Genomic DNA, 27,258 nt, shown 5'->3' with positions numbered 1-27,258 from the left:
TCTTTTATACTGTCGGTACTATAAATTCTTAAAAATTAAAATTATCTTGTTCGCTATTCACCGATTACTTTTCGGAAATATTTTATCCTAAGAATAAAAGTCGTGTGAACAAGAGCCTATCCTTATTAGGCCACAACATAAATAAACTATAACCGAAAATCATCTCCCATATGATGATCCTAACCCTCGGATCATGTTTTGCTAACTATGCTTGATCCTTATTTGAAAATAAGATTATTTTGATTCGAGTCTATTCTCAATCCTGATTTACCAATAAGATTATTTTAATTATACTTAATTTTCAAATGGGCTATTTTAATTTTCAAATAATCATATTTAACTTTAAAACCATTGACACATCATAACTTATAGAAAATAGTAAGACTCTTCTTTTTTTAATTTTTCTTCGGAGAGTTTCAAAATTATTAAAAGCTTAAAATAGTGGAAAGTTTTTCCTAAAACAGGTTTATTGGTGTTTATGTGACATCTTTATTTTATAGGATAATTACATTTACACCCCCTCTAGTTTCTGACATATCCACTTCCACCCCTATAGTTTAATACACCCATGTAGTTTCAATTTGTTTAAGGTTTGCCCCCTCAGCTGAAGGTTCGTCCATAGATTCGGGTATGGGCCCACATTGTTTGGATGATCCAAAGCGTTCATTTGATGGGTCCTGACATAGATAGGGTGTGCCCAAAAAATCAGCTCCATCGGATCATCCTAACCCTTCAATCTATGGACGAACCTTCAGCTCAGGGGGCAAACCTTAAACAAATTGAAATTATAGGGGTGGAAGTGGATGTGTCAGAAACTAGAGGGGGTGTAAATGTAATTATCCCTATTTTATAAGGGTCTATTTTTACATTGTTGGGATAGCATCTTATTCTCCTAAAAAATTTATAGGCTTGGTTGAGAAACATAACTCATGAAGCAAGAGACAATGCTAGAGAAGAGAGAAAGATGACACCCCCCTACCTAAGTAGGTGGTAGAGCGACAAAGATAACAAAATAGAAAGGGAAATAATATATTAGCCCTTTTTTACTTGGGACAGCCCTCTCTAGTGTAAAAGAGTAGTCTCATTACTTATACAATAGAGGTGTTACTCACCCAAGTTAAAAAAAGCCGTGAATATATCACACCCAATAGAAATGACTAGCGTAAGGGGTGAAAATATCCCATTAAAAAAAAAAAAAAATTTCATTGAAAGACAAAATAATAACTCAAACATTGATGAGAGAGCTCGGTGAAGGTAAATAAGAGTCGACTTCAATTGATGCGTCCAATTTTTAATTAACTTGGGAGAGTCAAAGATTCATCTATTTACGAGGTGAAGCTCAAACACCTAAGAAAATTCGGCCAAGAAAAAATAGAGTAAACTCGAACGAGTCGAGAATTAACCCGGGTAGTTTTTTAAATGTCACCAACATCATAAATTGGGAGTGTTTGTTAGTGATTTTGGATTTTCAAAATCATGTATTTTCCATGTTTTAGTGTTTTGGAAAATGTTTTATCAAAAGCGTTTGGAAAAAAGAAAATATTTTCTTAGAAAGATTTGCTTTTACAAAAGGATGTAGAAGTGTAGTTGAAAAGATAGTTCCGTACCGGATGAGAGAAAGGAAAGAGAAGGGCTTATAAAGCACTACACTTTTCTATTACTTGTTTGATTGCACATTGGGTTGAACCCATGGTTGGACCCGCGGGACGGTGCAACGCACCGTTCGCACACGCGCGGCGTGGGCAATGGGCAATGGGCTATAGGGCGCATAGTGGCGCATAGTGGCAACGTCGCGAGGAGCGATTGGAGCCTTTAATTTTTCCATATTTGATTTGCACCGTTTGATCAAGATGAAGGTGGACCGATTAGATGCGTGGGTCAAATGGTTCGTAGGCCCATCAAGCCGAATGGTTCGGGCGGGTTGGGCTTCGGTTCGGGCCTAATGGTCGGCCTAACGGGCCCATAACTCCAACAGTCAAAGAGTGTGATCAAATGGGTTGTGTCCCTTCCCCCAACAGTCAAGTGCCAAGGGGGTGCGATCCACACCATAGATGGTTGATCTAACGATGACTGGGTTGGAGAGAGGTTTTACTCAAACCAACAGTCACCTCTAGGATCGATCAGGACCGTTCAATAACAATGAGTGAATTCGGTCATTTCATATAGAAAAACGAAACTCCTACAAAATCCCCAAGTATTTCTACATACTGTTTTTCTTTTGTTTACTGTTTTAGATACTAAAAACAGTATCTAGAAATTTCTCTAAGGCTTGAAATTTCGGAAGGGCATTTCGGGTTTGATTCCGCTACTGCTACGCGTCATCAAACATTAGTAGGGCTTCCCTACTAGGCTTCATTGTATCTTGGAGGCAATTCGCGGATCCCCTTTGCACACTACTAGTGGGGGCGAATCTTGTATTAAGGAAAGTGATATCACGCCTTGAAGCAACAAGTTTCTGTTTTTTATTAACAACAGTATCCTCAACTTCTTTCCAACAGTGTTGTCAGCAGAAACCAGTTGTATGTGTTCTGTATACTGTAGATGGTCCACATTTACAACACATTGTGTTTGTTCATCACATGCCCCATTTGTCGATAAGGATCAAATAATGTGTATGTTTTGTATGCTTTGTATATCAGGACCAAATATATTCAGAAGCTGTTTGATATCCAAGGAAAAATGGATGAATTTGAGATCCTTTTTTGGGGGTGAATCCATGCTTATCCCTGATGCAGAGGATATAGTTCAAACAATGGCTGGACGCCCCAGGTATAAATGAGAACCCACTGCTATACAAGATAAAAGTATAGGAGGAAAAAGGGGAAAAAGGGCTCATCTCCAGACCTTGACACACTGATCATGGCTCGCCGATGCTACCATTCCAGTAGGAGGAGAACTTGCCAGTGCTGCAACTAGCCCATTGTGTGCCGGAAATTTCATTGTTTTACGACTATGTATCGGATTCCAGATCTCGAGAAACTGCCACCCAAATTACACCAGTCAGATCAATCATACGTTTAACTATTGATTAAGAAGATAAAATATGCCAACCCAAAAATTAACATACACTCAAAAGTCCAGGAAAAAGATCTATTGTTTGGAATCTCGGATAAAAGATCTATTGTTTGGGAACCCAAGTAGTACATGAGGCACAATCCCATGGCCACACGATTTTTGTAACAAGAACAGAATAAGAGTAAATTCGGAAGGATGATTCAAAATAGAGATTAAGGCCGCGTTTGGATACCTCATGTTTTGTATTTTTATTTGGATTTTACTTTTGGATACAAAATACATCAATCATCTTCATGCTCATGTTGTACGAGAGAGAGAGAGAGAGAGAGAGAGAGAGAGAGAGAGAGAGAGAGAGAGAGAGAGACGTCTGGCTGCTGCAGCTGCAGCAGGATCGAGGAGCAGTGAGGGTGACGGTAATTGCCACAAATATTGATTTCCAGATAATGTCTTGTAGAACATATTTGAAAATCTGATATATTTTTTTTCACTGTAGTAGGCTTGTAGCTTATTTGGAAATCTAAGGAAATGATCCAGTTCCAAATTTCAACTGCAGATGTTGGAAATCCAAATCTAAATTTTGTGGGTATCCAAACATGGCCTAAATGACTATTGAAATCTCAAGTTGTTCAAAGTTGATCTTCCACCAAGGGACCAAGGTAAGCAAAAAAAGTAATAACAGTGGGAATGGAGCAAAGCTCCTATATCTGTAAGAGTTCTGCTAGGCTCCTTAACAGCGAAATTGCCAACACTTTTCGGCCATTTGGGCTCTCGATATTCCTAATAGTTACTCATTCAGTGTCTTGCAGATGACTGTTTAAGGACCTGTTGTGCGCGGTTGAGCCACAAAATAAGAATTTTATGCAAAGACGAAAAAAATTTGAAGTAAGCTTGCAAAAGTAGGGGCCTTTAAATTGAGTGTACATTTCCATGAAATGAAATATTAGTCTTAAAAGAGAACTGCATAGAGAACTCATTAGCAAGCCAGCAGTGGATAAGATTTAAGAACAACTTACTTGATAGCCCCCAATAACCAAGAGTTGAGGATATTCAGGATGGAAGGTGCAGGAGGAAAACTTGTTTCCATTGGATCTCAGCTCATGGATGCATTTCCCATCAGTCGCAACTGACCAGACACGGACAGAGTCTTCACTCACAGATGCGATATATTCTCCGTTTGGATGCCAGCAGATACAGCGCACTTCCTTGATATGACCCTACAGTGGATTCCCAGTTTCCAACTCCCTCAGTTCCATATGATAAGGATATTGATGCAGAAGGGCACATGCAGCATTACCCAATCACCTCAAAACAATGTAAATGTAAATAAACATATTTTTTTTTCAATGGAAAATGGTAAATGTAAATAAACATATGCATCACTGAAACCTGCAAGGAGAGGTGGAGCTGGTCGGTCCGAACATCAAGTATGCTGATTACATTCTCTGCGGCAGCCGCCAGAAGCTGCCCAACTCGGGGCTGAAATCTAACTTGTGCACTACCACCCTCCTGCATTGCATCAAGGGTTAGGTTGAAGAAAATGCTAGAGAATAAACAACTAAAATAACCACAGCTTTTTTTTTCTCATTTCTACCAAATGGAAAGGAATTTCCACACAAACACACCCAATAAATAAATAAATAAATGTAACAAAAAAGAAAAGAAAAGAAATGAACACTTTCGCTCAGGAGAGGGAGAGAGAAAATTTAGGTTTTTGAGAGAGAGAGAGAGAGAGAGAGAGAGAGAGAGAGAAAGAGGAAGTTTTGACCAGGAATACACTGTCCGTAAGATCCCACATCGGAAAGGGAGAGAACGTTCCTAGTCTATATATGTGGATTCTCTTTCTCTCTCTGTGTAGACGCATTTTCAGCATCTCCAAGGGGCGGGCCCCACGGAGTCAGTCGGGCACGATTAGTGCCACTTGGGAAACAAAATTGGGGAGGGTGGAAAAAACCAGAACCGAACAATATTTACACAGTGGGTTCGGGGTGTGACACTATCAATCTCTACAAATGGTTGTCAGAAAACCTGTGCAGAAGGTGATGGAGACAACAGATGTGAGGGTCAATGTGAAGCTGAATAAGCACAAAAGGAGCAGAGGGAGGTGGGGTGTGGAAATCAAATGTGATGGTATAAATTTTTGGGAAACATGACATGTTGTTCCCTGAAATGACATATTTCGATGATGCTGACAAAAAAAAAAGCTAGCAGACAAAAACTTCATACTGACCTTCGATATGCGCACACAGGCATGGTTATTGATGTTCCATAGCCGGATTTCCCCATTACTGTCACATGAACTGAGGATATCCACTATCTTTGGGTGGAAATCCAGTGACATCACTCGTTCTGTGTGGCCAACAAGCTTGAGTGAAGAATTTCTCGGCTGCACACATACAAATCAAATGCATCAGTATCCATCCATCTGAGAGACAGAAACAAGAAACAACAAGTGGAGCAATAAATTGATTGAGAAAAAAAATACAGAATAACCAAATATTCATCAATAGCTCAGTACACAGTACAACTTAATTTTAAAATTGTTGATTATCATCCTGGGAACACTACATTATCCATTGATTAAAACTCATTTAAACCAAAAAAATAAAATAAAACCACACACACCTTGGTCATCACAACCAATGTTTTGAAAATAAAAATTGAATCGTAAATCATAATAGAGATCGGACCGTATATCCTATCGTATCATAAATCGTAAGATTCATTCAAATACACACACATATACATAATATAAGAAGAGGAAAATGATTGTGAGCTTGAAGCTCATATAGCTTATATGAGCTTGAGGGCCCAAACACATGGGTCCCACATTTTTTGTGCTGATCCAAACCATTCATTTGCAAGGCCCCATCATAGATAGGGTGTGTACAAAAAATCAGCTCCATAGGATCATCCTAACCCATCCAAAAGTGGAGGGCAAAATGGAAAAACACCGTTTGCCACAAATCTGCCCATTTTTGCCCTCCGCTTTTGGAGGGGTTAGGGTGATCCAACGGAGCTGATTTTTGGTACACACCCTATCTATGATGGGGCCTTGCAAATGAATGGTTTGGATCACCACAAAAAATGTGGGACCCATGTGTTTGGGCCCTCAAGCTCATATAAGCTATATGAGCTTCAAGCTCACAATCATTTTCCTCATATAAGAAATCATAAACAGAACAAAGAATAATAAAATAACCAATTATTCATTTTTTAATCAAATCCATTCATTTAACTAGAAACTACCATGATTAGTTATTCAATATCATAATACGAATTGTTTACTAACAAACTTGTCACATACGAATCATCTATTTCTCATCCAAACCAATGCATAATAGATAATAATCTTAAAAATAATAAAAGGCACAAGATGATATTAATGCTCAAAGCCCCAAACATCAAATGACAGATATCAATTATAAAAATTAGTAAGTCATCGATGTTGTCATCATCATAGCCGTCTCCTTTCTCGATGTAAATAATGCCCTCAAGCACATGCATTGTCCTTGATTGGTCCAAACTGGTTCGATTAGTTCAAACTCCTGCTCATCCTCCTTTGTCTTCTTCCATCTCACAAGTCACAAGAGGGTTTTCAAAGGCTTCTTCTAATGCAAAAGGGAATGTGGGTCTTCCAAAAGAAAGTCCTATTTCTTTTATACCAAACTTAATTAGGATATGAATAGTATGATTTATGATCGAATGGTATGATTCAATAAAAAAAATCGCAAGATTCATATAGATTAAGATTCAATCATGGATTCAAATTGAAATCTATAAGATTTGATTTGAATCGTAAACCGTAACATTTTCAAAGCAATGATCACAACCAATGTCAATTGACTGACAGTGGATCAAGAAAGGATGAGAACCTTCCATTTCATCTGTTCCACAACAAGCAGCAATCTGCTCTTATCAGTAAACCGAAACCTTAAGACTTGCCCGTAGTATTTTGATTGATAACTACTTGCTCATCCTAACCTGAAATTGTGTCCACACTAGTTGATCTTATCTTGGAACAAAGATGTGGGTGAAGATCCTAGCAATTATCTTGGGGGTGTCTTCTTTTCTCAGAATGGGATCATTCCAACTTATCTTTGTTGACCGTGCAAGTTCCTGAACATGACTAATTTCTCTCGTAACCCTATATAGCCCCTTAATTGCCTGTAGAGTCCACTACTAGACTTGAATGTTCAATAATAGTCGCTAAACCACCACCCATTATAGTAGCTATTCTATCAGCTTGACCTCTAATATAATTGTAAATTGATTCAAGAGGGGGTAACTCATCTTTCCGAGGACTTGAACCCATTGGAATTTTAAAACTGGATTTAAACCAGCAGGAAACTCAAAGGTACTATGTTGTTTTGTTCGCTTCTATTTGTCTTCAATGGTGGGGGCTATGGGCTAGTAATGAACAAGTTTCTTTTACTTTTGCTTGAGAAGGCCTAAGTACTCTTTTATGGATAACACATCGTGCTCCACATTTGTAATCTCCCAATGCAATTGGTGAATCTCGGATAAATACCCTTGTTGAGACTTGAGAGTTGGTTCAGCATACAGCATCCCATATATCCTTCACAATCTTCAAGAAAATAAGTTTTCTACAAATACTAGGCTCCATTAAATGTAGAAGTGAAGCCATAATTATAAGGTTCTCACTTCCCCAATAATCAACGGATTGACCCGCTTCTATTGGTTCTTTAACATTTCCGGTTATGTTACACAACTTCTTCCGGCTACCAATAAGCATTCTAGTAGATTTTGTCCGTTCCAAATAGTCAATAACAAGGATCTCAACTCAACTCAACAAAGCCTTTGTCCCAAACTAGTTGGGGTCGGCTAAATGAATCCTTTAGAAAAAATTCATGAAGAAGGTAACAAGAATCTACCCGGTTCTAACCCTGGTTCTAGTCGGGTTCTTCTACGTGGATCATTTTCTTCCATTCTATCCTATCCAAGGTCATGTTCTCTGTTATGTTCCTAGCTATCAAGCATTTCCTCAATGTTTCTACCTAAGTTGTTTTCGGTCTGCCCCTATCTCTTTTTACTCCATCAATTTGGCACAAGTCGCCTCTTCTCATTGGAGCATCCAAAGGCCTACGTTGGATATGTCCAAACCATCTTAAGCGTTGCTCTCTGATCTTCTCCTCAATTGGAGCCACCCCCACCTTTTTACGAATGTCTTCATTTTTAATTCTATCTAGCCTTGTGTGGCCGCACATCCATCTAAGCATTCGCATCTCCGCTACACTCATCTTATGCACATGTTGCTTCTTGGTGGCCCAACATTCTGAGCCGTACAGCATGGCTGGCCTAACAGGGGTCTTATAAAACTTTCCCTTAAACTTGATAGGGATTTTACGGTCGCACAGAACTCCTGAGGCAAGCTTCCACTTCAACCAACCTGCTCTTATTCTATAGTTAAGATCCTCTTCAATCTCTCCTTCCTTATGTAGAATTGAACCAAGATAGTGAAAGATGTCCCTCTTATGTACCTCCTGTCCAGAAAGAACAAGGATCTCATTCAAAGAAAATATAGATAGCATGGAATAAAAGGAAAAGTACACCTTCAATTTGCTCCATGTAATGTAAGCTTCTGCCCATCTTCATCCTCGACTCCCAGAAGAAGGAAACCCTCTAGATTTGGATCAGAATCCACTTTGATGCCATGTTATAAATATAGAGCTTAAATAAGTAGTGGGACCAGAAATAGAAAGGAGAACGAGAAGAATGAAAGATGAGATGAAGAGGAGGAATAAGAAGAGAGCAAAACGAAAGGAAAGAAAGTGAACGGTTCATGTAGGTGAAAACCCAACCCCACAAACTTTTTTTTTGAAATAGTAATATATTGAATTGAAGGGAACCGAGATGGTCCACAAGCATTACATACGGGACAAACAAAAGAAAAACAAAATTACAATTTACGGCGGGAGGAAATCAAACCACTCCAATCCCGGCCTTCTAACCCCTGACTTTACTAGAGAATCTGCTTCACCATTAGTCGATCTTCTTACATGTCTAAAGATAATAGAGGACCCAGACACCTGGTCTGAAATCTCCTCAATAAAGCTTAGGAATCTCCAAGGCGGAGGCACCGACCCCGATAGCCATCTAACAACATTAGAAGAGTCTCTTTCCACAATCACCTTGTCCAAGTGATCTTTATCTAAATGTAAAATACCATCATACGCTACTCTGACTTCCGCCTCACTTGAATCGCTTCTTCTACTTGGGCCAGAGAAAGCCCACACTACCTCACCAAATTAATCTCTAAATAGGCTCGAATGGTACGATCCCTCCGTCACCCCAGAATGTAAGGGGTGATCTCGTAGTTCTTGGTCTCTTTCTTTTCTATAATCTACCGTCTTCCTTATACAATCATCTGATGAGGTATCACCCCATCGGTGTTCCATTGGTCACATACCCAAACAGTAGGAGTGAGATGGAAAAAGGAATGAGTTAAATTCTAAGCGAAGTTTTGTGATGATCTAATCTTCTTGGAAGACAGATATGTTAATTGTGTATCGTACAATAAACACCCGATGGACCCGGATTTCCAAAACAAGCTCCATCAAAGTTTAACTTGAAAAAACCAGGAGGAGGAAGAACCCACTTCTGAATCACTCGAGGTCTTCTTTCCACCTCATTGCATACTATTTGCCAACCCTCCCATAGGTCGAAAGCCGAAACAAATCTAAACATAGGAAGACTTCTCGCCCACAGAATAGCTAAAGCAATAATTTTAAGAAACAACTAGTAGGAAGATTTGGCTTTCCCTTCAAAAACCCTCACATTTCTTTCTTTCCATAAGGTCCACCACATAGCCAAGAGACAAATTCTCCATAACACCTTCCCCTTCTTCTTCCAAGCCACAAAATCCCAACATTGAAGGAGTTGCGATATTGATCTTGGAAACACCCATTGAATTCCAAACCTTACTAAAATCAGTCCCCATATTTCTCTCCCTACCCTGCAATGAATAAATAAGTGGTCTATAGATTCTCCATCCTCCAAGCAAAGAGGGCAATGATCCACCAGCCACAACCCCTTTTCCTCAAAAAATCAATAGTTTGGATACGCCCACTACTGACTGCCCACCCAAAGAAGCAAACTCTATGAGCACTATGAAATTTCCATACCTTGGCCGAAAGAGAATCCTCATTAGATGGTACGAGCCGAGAATAGAAAGACTTGACCAAGAAAATACCCGATGTATTCCGAATCCAAAGTCTTCTATCCGCCCCGCACCTCTTAATATAACACCCTTCAATAATCTCCAACAGTTGCGAAATAGAATTCAGCTCTCTATCAAAAAAATTCCTCCTAAATCTCGGTCTCCAAATCACCCTATGGTCAACTCGATCAAAGCATTCACACACTAGAGCTTCCTTTTCTGCCGCTACTAACAATAATTTGGGAAATAACTTTCCCAAAGGCTCCTTTGTACACCACGCATCTAACCAAAATCTGATCCCATGTCCTGAATATACTTTAAAACGGATTCCCTTTCTAAACTCATGCCTCAAGCTTAAAATATCTCGCCAAGTTGTTAATCCCTTCTTCGCATATAAATCATCTGATTCCCATTTTCCTGATGAAAAACCATACTACCAATCACCTTCACCCATAAAGAAGATTCCTCTTCCCCAATGCGCCAAAGCCCTTTACTTAGAAGAGCATGATTAAAACCTTTGATTCTTCTTATGCCCAAGCCTCAATTCTTGATCGGCAAACAAACCTTCTCCCATCTCACCAAAGGAATACCTTTCTTGTCATTCGATCCACCACAAACTTTTATTCACATTAACTCGCTCAACTCACAAGAAATTACTCTATTTGCCATTAGAGAGTGTGCCCTATATATATATATATATATATATATATATATGAGAAAACGGTTTCTACACACATGTGTAGATAAGTTATCTACACACTAGCTTAAAATACAGTGGAGGGCATATTGTTGTCAGACGAAAGTTTGGTAGAAGAAAGAGAATCAGGGAACTTCAGCTTCAAAAAGAAAACTAGACGGCAGTCAGGCTGAAAAAAAATATTCAATTTTCGCATAAAAATGTCTAGATTCCAAGTAATAATAAATGATGGGAAGTAGTTACATCAATTGCATCCCAAACTTGCACAGTTTTATCAAATGAAGATGTGGCCAAAATAGTAGAACTTGGTCTAAATCGAACATCTGTAATTAAAAGAGAATGCTCCCCTGAAGTACTCTGGAAATCGAAGGTACCCATGTTCCAAAGTATAACCTGCAAATGAAAATGATATCAGAATAACAAAAATACAGAACTGTGACCAACAAAATCTTCCCTAGAAGGCTAGAATTGAAAAGCGAGTAGGAATATGCCACCTTCTTATCATGACCAGCACTAGCCAACAATTTTCCATCTGATGAGAAATGGCAGCAGAGAACCTTGCTTGTGCTTGCACTGAGGCAGCCAACTTTAGTAAAGGAGAAGCCTGAAAGAAAAGCCACAAATTCTTACGTCATGAAATGCAAAGAATATTAAAATGCGCCACCACGGAATAACATGCCACACACACACACATATAGGGATTTGCTAGGGACCATTGCAAAAGGCATTTCGTGGGACGGCTGTTGCATGAGGGAGGAGCCACATAAGCTCACTTTTCAACAGATTTTGTCTTACTCATTTAATTCATCTAAGGTGGCTGCCCTCTCATGACACAGCCGGCAAGCAAAATGCCTTCTGCGATGGTCCCTAGCAAATCCTATATATATATATATATATATATATATATATATATATATATATATATATATATATGAGAAAACATTTCCTACACACTTGTGTAGGTAAGTTACCTACACACTAGCTTAAAATACAGTGGGGGCCCACATTGTTTGGGTGATCCAAACCATTCATTTGAATGGTCCTCACAGAGATAAGGTGTCCACAAAAAATCAGATCCATAGGATCATCCCAACCCTATGATTTGTGGAGGTAAAATGGACGTGTATAAACCTTCACAAATTAGTCCATTTTTTGCCTCCATAGTTTGAATGGTTGGGATGATCCTATGGATCTGATTTTTTGTGGACACCCTATCTATGTGAGGACCATTCAAATGAATGGTTTGGATCACCCAAACAATGTGGGCCCCCACTGTATTTTAAGCTAGTGTGTAGGTAACTTACCTACACAAGTGTGTAGGAAATGTTTTCTCACCATTCATTTGTAATATATATATATATATATATATATATATATATATAGAGAGAGAGAGAGAGAGAGAATAGAGTTCCTAAGGTGTCACCTCATATAGCTTATATGAGGTGGCGCTTAAAAACATAAGGGGCCCACTTTGTTTGGATGATCCAAAGCATTCATTTGATAGGCCCTCGCATAGATAGGGTGTGCCCAAAAAATCAACTTCATAGGATCTTCCTAACCCTTCCATTTGTGGAGGTTGAAATGGATGGGTATAAACTTCCATAAATCTGCCCATTTTTAACCTCCATAAATGGAAGGGTTAGGATGATCCTATGGACCTGATTTTTTGTAGGCACCATATCCATCTAAGAGCCTTTCAAATGAGTGGTTTGGATCACCCCAAAAATGTGGGCCCCTTATGTTCTGTGACCGCCACCTCATATAAGCTATATGAGGTGACACCTTAGGAACTCTATTCTCATATATATATATATATAATCTGTTCCAGTGCATGGTATTTGTATTTTCTTACAATTACTTTTTTTGCATTTCCCACCTTCTACAATGGTTTGTTTCATCTGCAAAAGACATCAATTATTTCTGCAATTTATAGTTGGATCTGAATCATCTTTAGGAAAGCCAAAAAATTCTGAATCATTGATTCTAGTGGACATTGATCTTATAGATAAGGCATACATGTGGCATAGGACATAAATCATGTAGGTCATCCCATGGGAATCCCCGGGATAAATGGTCTAGACATTTCTTCTCTTTTTTACTTTTACTTCTCTTTCTTTTTTTCAATGTCCAACTTCTTCTCTTCCTCTCTTTTAAAATCATAATTTCGGGGTATTTTGTTAATTGACAGTGTCTCTCTCTTTTCCATTGAGGAGAATAAAAAAGTAATAAGGGTATGGTACTTAGGGGTAAACCTTACTTGGCTTCAAATGTAACTTTTATATCCACAATCTAGGTATGCTTATTTTTAAGGTGCCAAACAACATTTTTTTTTTTGAAGGGGCAAAATAAGATTCAATAAATAAGGGCAGACCGAGAAAGTCCACCAAAATAATACAAGGAACGAAAGAAACTAGTACAAGATAATCATGGAGGTAAATAATCAAACCACTCCAAGCCCCCAACCCAGATCTAGCAAGGGCATCTGCTTCCCCACGTCTGTGCCACAACATATATTTTAGACGGAGATACTTTCACAGTTTAACCACTCTTTCAAAACTCCCCACGTCAATTGTCGCCTGAGTCGACTCCCTTCAACCTTGTCCGAGCTCTTGTCTCAGTAGGCGTTTTTCCCTACCAAGACAATCAAAACTCCTTTGACTCTCCCAAGTTATGACCAAGGTTTAAAATTTCGGTTTCGGTAACTGTTTTGGACCCCATCAAAAACCGAAGTTTCGGATTTCGCCGAAATTTCGTAATTTGGTTCCAAATTCCGGACCCAAATTTCAAAATTTCGGACCGAAATTCAGAAATTTCGGTCTGAAATTTGGTAAATGGCGAAAAATTGAATTTCTGAAATTTTCGGTTTCGGTCCCCACCGGTATCCAAAATTTCAGTCCGTCGAAATTTTAAACCATGGTAATGACTGCGTCAACCTAGTACTCGGTCGCACCATGCCAAGTTGACCAGGATTTGCTTTGGTTGTATCTTGGTCCGCATCCGTGTTTTGAGAGAAAAAAAAACATTGGGTGTAACTAGAAAGTTTGGTCTAGAGACCCCAAGGTTGTTTCTACATCAAGTCTACCTTTAGGTTGTAAGCTGAATCCCAGGCTCTTCCGTCCCCTCTTTCTATTGTGTGGGGCAAATCAATCCCATACCCCCTTCTAGAGTGAGAGCTTTTGGTTGGATGGAGGAGACTTAGAAGTTGAATCATTGTGACATTTATTTTTTTTATGTTACTGAGTGTTATAATTTGAGGGAAATCAGAAATGTTGAATACTTGTGTTGATAGTGAAGAAGTTTTGACTTTCCAATAAGTATTCCTTGTGTAAAGAGGAGAAGATGATGGATCAACTTTTTATTCCTTGTAGGCTGGCTAAGGTGGTGTGGTCAGCTATCCTAAGGTGTTTTGATGTTTCTTACACTTTCCCAGCTATGGTTCTTGACTTACTCTCGAGATGGTCTAAAGGTCAATTTGAGAGGAAGAAGTGAATAACTAATGGATAAGAATCCTTGTGCTGGCATAGGGTTTGTGTTGTTAAAGAAATAAAAGGATTTTTTAAGAGAGAGAGAGAGAGAGAGAGAGAGAGAGAGAGAGAGAGAGAGAGAGAGAGAGAGAGGACATCGAGACAATTTATTTGTAAAGATAAGGTGGACATCATCCCACATTTGCAATGAATGCAATTTGGAGTTTATCTATGAAAAACACTAACAGAAATTGGAAACTCATCTCATTTAGTCATCATATTCGGAGATCACACGTAGATGAGTTATGCCCCAGCAAGATGCCCTCGAACTTAGCAGGTAGCGCTCGGCAGCAATTCGGAGCCAGCTAGCATTACTAACGTCTTCCTTAACACTATGGAGAAGATATCGAAGGCTATTTCAGGTACCATTAGTGTAAAAGATGGGAACAGAGTCAAAGCTAGAGCTCTTGCTAGTCTTTGCACTTTCAATACAGATTTGGTGGGCTCATTATCCATGGTGAATGACTCTTCCAATGTGGAAGCATGGCCATTGAAAGCAGGTCTGGGACCTTGGTGGCTAGCTCAAGTTATTAGAGAAATTTGGGATTTATGCTGAGAAATGTCCTCATTAGGGAGGGGGGTTAGCGAAAGATTGTAATTTGTTTTAGTTCCACACTCGTCTTTCTTTTGCTTTGTGGGTAACCACAGCCCCCATTGTTTCTCTTTCTTTTACTAATATCTTTTTTTCCACGCACGCGCATATATATATATATATATATATATATATATATATATATATATATGAGGAATAAGATTGTGCGGTCGACCGCACCAAGCTTAGGTGCGGTCGAGGGCCCCAAACTCATGTGGACCCACTTTGTTAGGATGATCCAAAGCATTCATTTGAAAGGCCCTTACATAGATGGGGTTTGTACAAAAAATCAGCTCCATAGGATCATCCTAACCCATCCATTTGTGGATGTCAAAATGGATAGACACCGTTTGCCACAAATCTGCCCATTTTTGCCCTCCACTTTTGGAGGGGTTAGGATGATCCAATGGACCTGATTTTTTGTACACACCCTATCTATGATGGGGCCTCGCAAATGAATGGTTTTGATCAGCACAAAAAATCTAGGACCCATGTGTTTGGGCCCTCGACCGCACCTAAGCTTAGGTGCGCTCGACCGCACACTCCTTTTCCTCTCTCTCTCTCTCTCTCTCTCTCTCTCTCTCTCTATATATATATATATATATATATATATATATATATATATATAGAGAGAGAGAGAGAGAGAGAGGTGTAGCTACACACTCATGTAGCTAACTTAGCTACACACTCATGTAGCTAACTTAGCTACACCGCTGGCTTAAAATACAATGGGGCCCCACATTGTTTGGGTGATGCAAACCATTCATTTGATGGGCCCTCTCATAGATAGGGTGTGCCCAAAAAATCAGCTCCATAGGATCATCCCAGCCCTACGATCTGTGGAGGCAAAAATGGACGTGTAAAAACCTTCACAAATCTGTCCATTTTTGCCTCCACAGTTTGAAGGGTTGGGATGATCCTATGGAGCTAATTTTTTGGGCACACCCTATCAATGTGAGGACCTATCAAATGAATGGTTTGGATCACCCAAACACTGTGGGCCCACTGTATTTTAAGCCGGCGGTGTAGCTAAGTTAGCTACACGAGTGTGTAGCTTCACTTTCCTTATATATATATATATATATATATATATATATATATATATATATATATATATATATATATATATATATATATAGACACACACACACACACACACACACAAACACAAACACAAACATATAAATAAATCAGACACTCATCTTAGCTCAACTGAGTACTGGACATAAGTTGTCTAGGTTATTAAATTACTTGTTCTTTTATGTCTGTGTGTCCAAAAGTGTATCTAAAGTTTGTGTAGTGTTTGGGATTCTAATAATTGTTAGGTTGTGGCACTTATGTGAATCATACCAAAGTTGCATTGCATAAATCACAAGAAATGAGTTAAAATTTAATTCTTCTTCACGGAATTTCAAATAAAATCACCTTTTCGGACATTCGCACAGTGATCTGTAGAACTTTGTTCCAAATTGCTAAAAGAGGCATTCTGTGTATTATCGTCATCATGGGATAAAAAGGATTCCACATTACCATCCAGGTAAACCTCATCCTCATCATCCAAACCACTCTACAATTAGTGTTGAACACAGAGCAGAGATGACAATCAGACAGAAAAAAGATATAAAAAAAGCATTCCTGTAACCACTTCTTTTTTGTCTTCATTTCTTTTCCTTTTTTTTTTTTTTGAAAATGAAACATTCCTGTAACCACTTCAAAAAACAATCACATTAACAATACCATCTGTTTTGATGATGGCTGCTTCCTCTTTCGACCACTCTGAAATTCAAAATGTATGTCCATATATCAACAAGAATAACAATTAAAGAAAGCCAAATAACCAGCAGGCTGATATTAGTGAATCCAAAAATTGAAAAACAGAATGTCATAATTTTTCTCAGTCAGGCAAATGTTTGAATTGGTTATAATCAGACCAAAAGATGAACAATCAACATGTAATTGTAGCTTTTGTAGCTGATCCAGATGGTGCTTGTTTTCTGCAGTGTAATGCATATAGACGGTAGGCCATCATCTAATTCATCTCAGATTAGTTGTCCACAAAAAGGAAATGTTTCAGAAGGTAACAAAAAGAAAATAAATATGAAAAAAGAAAAGAAAGAACACCCAAGAGACAAGGGTTTTTATTGGTAATTTTTTCCATCCATGACAAAGGTAAAAGCATTTACAATGAAAAAGTATGATTTCAAAAACACTGAAAAAGTATGACTCCAATGAACATGTAATGCCGAAAATAGCTGCAGTAATTTCTGTAATTTGCATACAATATAAACATTATCATAAATCTCAAATATCGCAATTGCACTTCTGCTGTAGTTAAAAGCCACCATCTGAGAAATGGACCTTTAGGGGCCATTTGGATACCATCATTTTTTTTTTTAAATCTAGGTCTTTGATGGATAAAACCCTAGCGGAAGAGACAATGGGGTTGACATGGAGGTGACTAAGCCATGCGTCCTCCCTTAACAAGCAGCCTGACAAGTTTTTTCAATCCGGGTTTTAGAAATCTTAGGATGGAATAGAGATTTCTAAAATCTGGATTCTTTACTTAAAATCCAACCTAAAATCCCAGGATTGTAAAATCCAGTTATCCGAACGGCCCCTTATTTTCATAAAAGATCTACCTCCTCTGATGTTCTGACCACCGGCGAAGCCATTTGAACTGAAGAAACAATATGTTGAGATCCAAGAGTACAAGTTGGCTGACCAGCTTTTTCATTCAAACCACCCCTGAAACAAACCAGCCTTCGAGGATCCACATCAGAACATTTTCCTGGGAGGGATGATATGAGGTTTCTAGATGTGTGTGCCTGTGCTCGTGCTAAGACCTCCAGCTGATGTTGAGGAGTCAGTAGCTGAAACTGCTTTAGTTGGTCCGGCGTGTGTAAAAGGGACTTTAGTGTTTGCTGACCCGAACTCGAGAAAATTTGGTCATTTGCCTGTTGAAAGATTAATAGTAACTTCAAACTGTACATAAAAAAAGTTAAAAACTAAAAGAAACAGAAGTTACAACTTACAGGAGAAACAGTTAGGGAGAATGAAATGCGATGGCACTTACAGTCAAAGGCCAGCCATTCAACGGTAGTGGATTAACACCTTTATTCAACCCTGCCAATAGATGAAACACAAGGCATTGCGAACAACAATGAGAAAAAATGACGGGGACCAAAAGGATATGAATTCATGAAACAATAATAAAGTGGCATAGCATATGCAAGCAATTTATTTATCCCTTAAGGGGAAAATATCCATGGAGAATATCACATACACACTTCAACTGTTTTCATTCCGTGCATCTATATTTCAAATAGTGCTTCCGAAGCTATACCAATTCAGATAAACCATTGATATACCATCACCAGATCTATATAAAGCGGGTCCCGTCTTACTACTTTATATTGCATCTAGAGGAAATCAATCTTTGACAGGATGATAGTCATAGTGATCAAATGGTAATAGAACAACATTACAGACACAGAACATCAGAACAAATTCCAAATATGAATCAGATCACTATTAACTGTGATCCATTGTAGAAAGAATGCAAGAGTGTATAAATACCATCACGTATGCTAGATAATCCAGGTATCCATGTCTTGATAATGGTTCTACATTGCGGTTCAGGTCAACTTATGAGAGTGAATACACCTCATTTAATGCACACTCATGAATTTTGTTGCTGTTTGTTACATTGTTATCACAATGATATGAGCATCTGAGATTACTTCCAGCATCTAGCGAGGAAGCACCTTGATAGCTCAGAAAAATCAAATCGCTAACTTCAGTGTTTGGATTTTAATATGGCCTATAAACCAAAGAAAAGAAGTATCAAACTCAATGCAATGAAGCAATAAAAATACCTTGATGAATGTGAAGATAGAGAGAACAATTTAATAAAGACTGATATCATGAAGGAATATAGCTACCAGCTTGATCTACAAGCTTTCTATACCCACCCCCTATCGTTTCTTCTTAGTTCTAACAGCTTCACAAATTTCACAATTCCAAAATTTATTCAAAGAACACCCCACTCTTAAGACAGGAGCAGTTGAGCCTAGCATCTATTAAAAAGTGAAGGTGGAAATCTCGAGCCAGCATTTATACAAACCTGCCTCCGAAAGCCCAGAACTCGGCAGCATGACTCTTGGTCCTGGTACACCATTGAGCATTGGCTCTGGAGGGAGAGATCCGACCAAATTAATACCCCGTTTACTATCCTACAATACGAGTGGAATTACAATCAATAAAAAAACTCTGATACTTGAAACAAGAAGTTATAGGGAATATTAAGAAGAAAGTTTGCAAAGGATGCCCCAGAAACTCTTACTCCACAGTGTTGACTCCTTGTACGAACTTCTTGTTGCATGCGTCTGAGATTGCAAACAATTATCATAAAGATCAAACAACCATGTACTACAAGAAGTGCCTCACATACACATGGAATAGAAAGATTATTAGCCAAAACACAACCATGATAGAAGCAAATTAGCTAGCTAAGGTGTAGAAAGTTCTGAATAATACCTGTTGTTATTAGTTGTTGACTTGCAAACAGACAATCTCTCTCCATCGGCAAGCTTTGGGGGAGGATTTTTTAGCTGCTCCTCGTAAATTTTGGAAGCCAACAAGCATGCCTGCGGATGTCCCAACATGATTTCAGGACTCGTTCTGGTCGATAAACCACTTAGAGTGGAATGACTGAGTGGATGTGCTTGAAGGTGTGGTTTCTGTCCAACCATTTTTGGTAGTTGAGCCTGTGAATGTGAACCAAAAAACCATTAGAACACCAGAACAGATGCATTTCCAAGAACTCACAAGAAATTGTCAAATTTAGAATCCAACCAAAATCACCTGGACGCAAGCTTCATTGGCCTCGAGATTCTTACACTCTCTAGCAGTAAACATGTCATAAAATATAGACCACCATTCCAATAAGAAACTCCCCGGAGCATTGATTGCTGTAAAAGACCACATTCCCACTCTTCAATCAGAAACTCAAACAAAGAATCAATTTGTCACTATGGTCGTGAGCAGAATTAAGGCATGTTTGATTAACTGGTTGTACCATATTACTTGTCGCTTGATTAAGTAGCTGTACCCTATTACTTTAATTATTTCTTCTATGCTAATCTACTTGATGAAGAGAAATAGACATTAACAAAAGAGGTTAAATGCCCTTGTATTCGTAAAAGACAGCTTCCGATTATGAGATTGTCGCCTAAAGAAAGGGTGGGGCACATGCTTAATCTAATTTGTGTTTCAAACATAGAAGTTGACAACCAAAATAGAGGATCCTTCCCTTCCCACAAACACAACATGGAAGAAAATGGTGTGAAAAAAAAAAGAAAAAAAAAAGATGAGACATGCACTATCACAACTGATACATGATCATTCTTTCATGTGACCTCCATTGCAAATTAGCCATGTGGTATCTATTGCACATATTTTCTTTCACGCATCAGATGTGGACTCCATCAGAAATTAGCCAAATGCTACGCAACTAATGCTCCAGATTTTAACCATATTCTAGTTGGCTTCTTACTTAGAGCAAGGAATCAAAGGAATTATGACAGCGGGCCAACAGATATTGGGAATACAGAGGATCTAGATTTATAAGGACCATTTGAACTTGCTCTCTCTCCATACGCCTTTCCAAAACTCCCATTGCCTTCCTCCTCCAGCGAGCAATGCACGTCGTCAATGACACAAAAAGGCTCTTGCCTAGTCATTTCCAGGTCCCTAATAGTCAATTGGCCATTTGCAATAAAGGAGTATTGATCAATGAGGCCATCCTTTTCGTGCTATGTACTGGCTTTGGATGGACCCAAGGATAGAAGCTATGTAGTGACTTCGTTTGCTCCAAATGGAGTTCTAAAGAAGAGGAAAAGAGAGAGAGGTTGTTGAGAAGAGAGGCCAATGATGAAAAAAGAGAACTAAATGCTTAATGCACATGTGTGTGTGTGGGTATTCTTATTATTCTATCTATAACCTAAACTCATTTATAAATTAATACTCATGGAAGACAAAACTATAGAGAGATTACCAGTCTACTCTATATAATAATTAAACTGTCTTAACTATTTACTATTATATGACTATCTCTATCACTACATATAATTATTTTAAGCAATAAATCCTATAATTAAATAAAATAATTAATAATAAAAGAAATCATAAGAAAAAGACCTCAAAAATTTTCCTCCCAGCAACTTAAGCCAGGTACTGAAAAACTTGGATACTTTGCAAACTGAAATCAGGTTTTGGAAAGGAAATTTCTGCCTCAGGGGTTTTCAAGAAAGTAAAATATTTTTGAAGACTGTTAAGAGTTTTGAAACTTGAAAGTAATTCAATTCTAAGGTTAATTCCTATAAAAAGGAATACTTATTCAACACAGACTCGTCACCAGAGCCAATCTCATCAATAACTGACTCGGGTCAAGTCGGTGAGAACAAAATGAGGTGTTTACACATATGAACAAAAGAAGAATTAAATTTAATACCATGAAGCCATGAACACCAAATAATGAGGAAAAATATAAGCATAGAATTCAAGATACATTCCCAATCTCTAATGACGAACCCGACTCAATTCAACCAATGGTTTCTTGGGAGCAAATCAAAACCAACCCATTTCATCTCAGCATATGAACAAACGAAAGAACATTTTAATAGCACAATGAGCAAACAATAAACAAAAAAATGCAATCAAAAAACGAAAAATGATAATCGTTTACATTACCTACGGGATTTGAAATGACATTCGCCTCTCTCCTAAATGTCTCCGCCGCTGTTCGTAAGTTGTTTTTCACCAAATAGTCATGTATGTAAAGATCAAGCCTAAAACCCCATTTCAAAAGGCAATAGACATATCAATGAGAAAGCAAAAATAACAAAAGAAATAAAACATCCAGGTCGTGTTCCCTCTCAACTCACATCTTTTCAGGTTCCCAGTCAGAACCCGCCATGATCGCCCAAAAATAGAAAACGACCTTTCACATAGAAAATGAATAAAAATAAATAAGCTAGAGATTTTGGTCTGATGATTTTACAAGAAACAGAGTAAGAATACAAAAGAGTGAATAAAAAAACAGAGCTCGCAAAAAGCCCTTAGATCTTTTAAACTTCCCAAGCAAGAAATCAAGAAATGAAACCCAGAAAGAGAGAGTAATACCTTTCAAAAATCAATTCCAGAGAGAAAAATGAGAGTCCATCGTGAGGAAAGCGCCATGCAGAAAGTGTTTCCCTCTCTATTCTATTCTCTTTCTCCTATTCTATAACAAGACGAAAAGGCCATTTTTATGCGTCGCGTGGTGATATATTTTTATCCCCAGTTTTTTACCTGGGACAGCTCCCTAGGGTAAAAGTAGTCGAAAGAGGGGGATGTCCGAGTCAGAAAAGGGAGCGAATGTATCATTTCCCTTTTTAAAAGAACGGAGACCCAGGTGATAGGCACGCGCCGTGTTTTGCTTGCGGGGGTAGGGGGATTGAAAACGACGGGGAACGGATTCGATTTTTAATGGACGAAAATAACCCTGCCTCCTCAAAGGTTAGCCAGCTGAGCTGGCTAGGGGTTTGTTTTGGAATTATATCGGGCCATTTTCTTCCTTCCTGGTCAAGACTTACTAAAACTGTTTGGTTTCCAATAATCGATTGGGAGTCTAAACTGATTATTGGAATACTTACAATCAGTTCTCATAATTCAAAACTAACATGGCCTTACTGGGCCCCACTCTGAACAGTCCTTTCCCTAAAAATCTTCTCTTGTTGGGAAGAATAGAGCAACCTAGTAAAGTAAGTGAGGCATGATTAGTAAGGCATTGTGGATCCCACCTTGGATTGATGGTTCAGATCAATCAAAAGCGGGACCTACTATTCCTCTTCTTTTTGGAGGATCATAATCTCCAAACATACTGTCAAGATTTTATGAAAAAGTACCAATTGGATGTAGGGTTAAGATCATCTGAATGAGACAATCTTTAGGCTATGAGCTTTTATTGTGGGACCAGTTGATGAATGGTTCCAATTACTTAAAAAAGTGATCAGTGGCACCATAATCAAAGAAATACAAACAGAGACAGCAATCTTCAACCCTTGGATCTTCGTTTAAAGCAACAATTCAAGAGTCGATGGTCTCGGATTGACGTTCAGACCTGTCTAATTGACCATAGTGCTAGGTCGTCAGAACAATCAAGGGAGATCAAGGGCCCCACTACAGTATAAGCAAAATCAAAGAACAGAAGGACTACTCCTTATCGAGTTTAGGGGATAGGGATCAAGAGAAAATGAAACTTTTCTTATGGGAAAAAATGAAACTTCATCGATAAAGAATCGATAAAGATCAATTTCAATAATTCTACTACAAAATCAATATCAAGATCACTCCAATCTGAAGTGGGAAGGAATCTGAACTCCCCTCAACCCAAAACCAAAAAACACTAGACGCGCATGCACGCCTTTCTTATGAACCATACCCCCCAAAATTCACAAAAATTCCTTCCTTAGGCATCAAGAAAGTGAAGATTGATCTTTACTTGGCTTCCTTATATTGCATATTTGCATTGATGTTTTTCTCTAGTGAGTAAATGCCCCATTCAAATCCGTGAAAGAGATGGGATCCATATTGTTTAGTGGGGTGTTCCCACTATTCAATGAACTTTCCATTGAAATAAGAGAGTGACATTTTGCAGGGCTAGTTAAGGAAGGAATATATGTATAAAACTATAAAATTCAGGAAAGAATTTTCCTGTTTCTTTCCCTACATAAACAAGGTTACCAAATTCGAAAAACAGCGCGCTTTTAATGCAGGCAATGGCTTTTTTTTTAATAGGTAAGCTGGAGTTTGGCTGGAGCCTGGACCGCTACGAGTGTATTTACAATGCAAGCAAGTTTGTAAACTATCATAGTAAGGTACATAGTTTGCAATGGGTAGTGTTAATTTGGGGTATGATGAACTCAAGGGCGCCCTAGGATAAAATGAGCTGAAAGGGTGCCGCCATTGGCGCACTTTGGTGACATGCAGCCAATGGGGGCACCCTTTCAGCTCATTTTGCTACGGTACTCTCAGTTTAGCATTCCTCTAATTTATAAAGACAATAGTAGAAGTGAAATATATATTGACCCCTTTTTTAAACTTGGGACAGCCCCCCTGTGTAAAAGAGTAGTCATAAATACAATAGAGGGGCTGTCCCAAGTAAAAAAAAATGGGATGAATATATCACTTCCCTAGTCTGAATGGTAAAATGGTTAGGTCTTCTAAGTATCAAATAGGTAGGAATGTCGATCCAGTCCGATGGATCCTCAATATTCGATACGATTAAAATAGATCTAGATATTAACTTTAATCGGATTGCAAGAAAACATTTTTACGGACGTTTTTTTGTGGAAAGAATGCTTTTCCATGAATAAAAGGAAAAATTATATGATTACGGTTAAATTAGAGGGGTACCAACATAAATTGAAGATCTTGCTACATAAAAATTAAATAGGGTTGGTTTGAGTTACTTATTTGTGTGTAAAAAATGTAGGATATTTTAGATTTTTTTCCATTTCCAAAGCTTCTCCAATGGGACCTTAGGATATGAAACATTATGGATGTGGACATGTTAAGTTCTCAAAAATGAGATTAGTGTATAATGAATTATAGAAAAAATTCCAAACATGTGTAATCAACATGTTTGGAATTATTGATTGCTAGCTTAAAAACTTGTGCCGTGTCTATGACCAAATTTTGAACGCCCTAATCTGATGATCCATCAAGCTCCATTTAGCCAACCAAATCAAAGTTGTTGATTTTTAAGTTGTTTACATTATGCATGTGATATCTGTTCAACATGACCAAGGCCGCGTGACGCGATTCATGATGTTCTACAAGATCAACAATCTCAATTGCACATACAGGTCTCTGTGTGAGACCCTAGAAATGATCATCACCATTGATCTCTGCATAGGACCTTAATTTGAAGAATCACGGTCCATTCCCATTTGTACATGTGACATGTTTGAGTTTGCTGATCTGGTCAAGCCCCATGAACGTATTCCTAGTAAAAAAAATACTGCATGCGATCAATTGACCAAAGGAGAGAGGACATAATATTTTCTTTTTTTGGATGAGTGAGAGGACATAATATTTGACTTGACTCATCTCCATACCCTAATAAACAAACATTGACCCTTTGCTATGACATCATTCTTGAATCGGCCTGATTATAAGCGTCCGATTTAATGAAGCTGCCTACATACTGCCAACGGACAGAGTTGGACTGAGTTAATAAACGAGTCATTCATTTGAAGCGTTTTGAAGTCAAAGACAGAGAGCTCTTGACCGTAAACCGATTCATATTCAAATTCCCAAAACCTCGCTAACGTTCAAAGCCTCCATTTCATCATCTCCATTGTATAAATAAGAGATTGCACCTATACTCCATTTCACACAAACCCAACAACACATTCCAAATCCTAAAGAGAAAAACACAAAAGCAAGCAATCCAAGGAGAAATGGCAACCCTGCAAGCCTCCTCCACCATCCTTTATTCATCATCAACTTCCACCAGTGGCAGATTTTCTGCTAGTCTTCACCCACCAAAGCTCAGAGGGAGCACTTCTCTATCCCTTCCAAAACTACTAACAAAAACCACAGATAAATTCAACCTGACTACAACCCACATCCCAACAGAGACGATTTTGACAGAGAAAACAACAAAGACTACTACCAGAGATGAGGACTCCATGGCCGCTGTGACCAAGCTTTATGCAATCGCCGAGGCAGTTGCGGATAGAGCTGAGATGCATACCATAATTGGAGAGCAAAGGAACAATTGGAATATCCTCCTTGTGAACTCCATCAATGCCATCACTCTCACTGCAGCCACCATGGCTGGACTCTCTGCAATCCCAATTGGAGTGCCCCTATTGGCATTCAAGCTCTCTTCCACTCTCTTATATTCCGCTGCCACAGGACTTCTGTTGGTGGTGAACAAAATCCAGCCCTCCCAACTCGCCGAAGAACAAAGGAGCGCCGCCCGTTTGTTTCGTCAGCTCCACACGCAGATCCACACAACCCTTGCCCTCAAGGCTCCAACTCATATAGATGTAAATGATGCAATGGAGAGAGTAATGGCACTTGAAAAGGCCTACCCACTTCCTTTGCTTCCAGGAATGCTTGAAAAGTTCCCCCAAAAGGTAGAGCCCACAGTATGGTGGCCTTCACACAAACGGCAACAAAAACAACAACAGAAAATTTTTGGGCAGATGGAAATGAACGGTTGGAGTAACGAACTGGAGGAGGAAATGAGGGGGATTCTCGGAGTACTGAAGAGAAAGGATATTGCGGAGTATGTGAAATTGGGCAAGTTGGTATTGAAAATAAATAGGATTTTAGCTGTTTTGGGTCCTATGCTTACCGGGGTTGCTGCAGTGGGGGCTGCTATGGTGGGATCACCTGATGTGGGGCCATGGGCGTCTCTGGTCGGAGTCGCCGGTGGAGCATTGGCGGGCGTTGTGAATACATTAGAGCATGGTGGGCAGGTTGGGATGGTGTTTGAAATGTATCGGAATTGCGCCGGTTTTTATCACCTATTGGAAGAATCTATTGATTCCACATTGAAGGAAAAAGAGGTGAATAGGAGAGAAAATGGAGAGTTGTTTGAGTTGAAGGTGGCTCTTCAGTTGGGGAGGAACTTGTCGGAGCTCAGGGATCTCGCATCTTCGTCAGTGTCTGAAGATGAGAATGCCACTTCGGAGTTTGCCGGGAAGCTCTTCTGAGTTCCCACGGGGGGAATTTCAAATCTGTATTGTAAAGAATATTATACCGTTTTGTTACACTCATAGAAGCTAAAATTGACTAATTGTTAATACATTCAATTATATTTTATTCATTCATTAGAAACAAAGTGCATGATGCATATTATATAGATGAAGCAGAGTTGGTGTTATTTAATCATTTATACGAACACTCCCCTCACATTTGACCAAGGAGTGGTTGGGTTTTTAAACGAGTAGCTGCCATGATGCATTGACTCTGATTACGTTGTGAAAACAACCAGTTCCTCCAAAAGCTTAAGCTGTTAGAGTTTGTGATGTTGAATTACTTGTACTCGAAGCTGCTATTGGATCAAATATCCAACGTGGTACCCCCAACACGTGTTTGTCCAAACACTCATCATATAAAATCACTTACACTCAGCATATAAAATCTCTTTAAATAAAAATAAAAGCATGGGGTTTTTGCAAAAGCAATCTTCTAG

The 27,258-nt window shown here is 38.7% G+C and overlaps 1 protein-coding gene and 1 pseudogene across 1 annotated transcript; one reads left to right on the top strand and one right to left on the bottom strand.

Moving 5' to 3' along the window:
* Nucleotides 1-2,648: 2,648 nt before the first annotated feature.
* On the bottom strand, nucleotides 2,649-22,277 carry LOC143846440 (transcriptional corepressor LEUNIG_HOMOLOG-like). Its single transcript, XM_077354881.1, has 17 exons — nucleotides 22,188-22,277; nucleotides 21,950-22,005; nucleotides 21,756-21,853; nucleotides 19,869-19,975; nucleotides 19,542-19,771; nucleotides 19,348-19,390; nucleotides 19,129-19,237; nucleotides 18,079-18,128; nucleotides 17,645-17,959; nucleotides 16,743-16,781; nucleotides 16,431-16,572; nucleotides 11,384-11,493; nucleotides 11,133-11,282; nucleotides 5,243-5,398; nucleotides 4,402-4,521; nucleotides 4,029-4,229; nucleotides 2,649-2,979 (listed from the first exon to the last, which is right to left on the bottom strand). Exons 2-17 carry the CDS (start codon nucleotides 21,979-21,981, stop codon nucleotides 2,833-2,835), a joined length of 2,049 nt encoding a protein of 682 aa, XP_077210996.1. The 5' UTR covers nucleotides 21,982-22,005; nucleotides 22,188-22,277; the 3' UTR covers nucleotides 2,649-2,832.
* Nucleotides 22,278-25,510: 3,233 nt separating this feature from the next.
* LOC143892130 (putative F-box protein At4g22030 pseudogene) lies at nucleotides 25,511-26,776 on the top strand (annotated as a pseudogene).
* The last annotated feature ends 482 nt before the right edge of the window (nucleotides 26,777-27,258 follow it).

Source organism: Tasmannia lanceolata, unplaced genomic scaffold (assembly GCF_043159265.1).
Source record: "Tasmannia lanceolata isolate RefF3 unplaced genomic scaffold, GAP_Taslan_0.1 ptg000015l, whole genome shotgun sequence".
NCBI lineage: Eukaryota > Viridiplantae > Streptophyta > Magnoliopsida > Canellales > Winteraceae > Tasmannia > Tasmannia lanceolata.
Note: the sequence above shows the minus strand (reverse complement) of the source record. Positions and strands in the feature narration are given on the sequence as shown.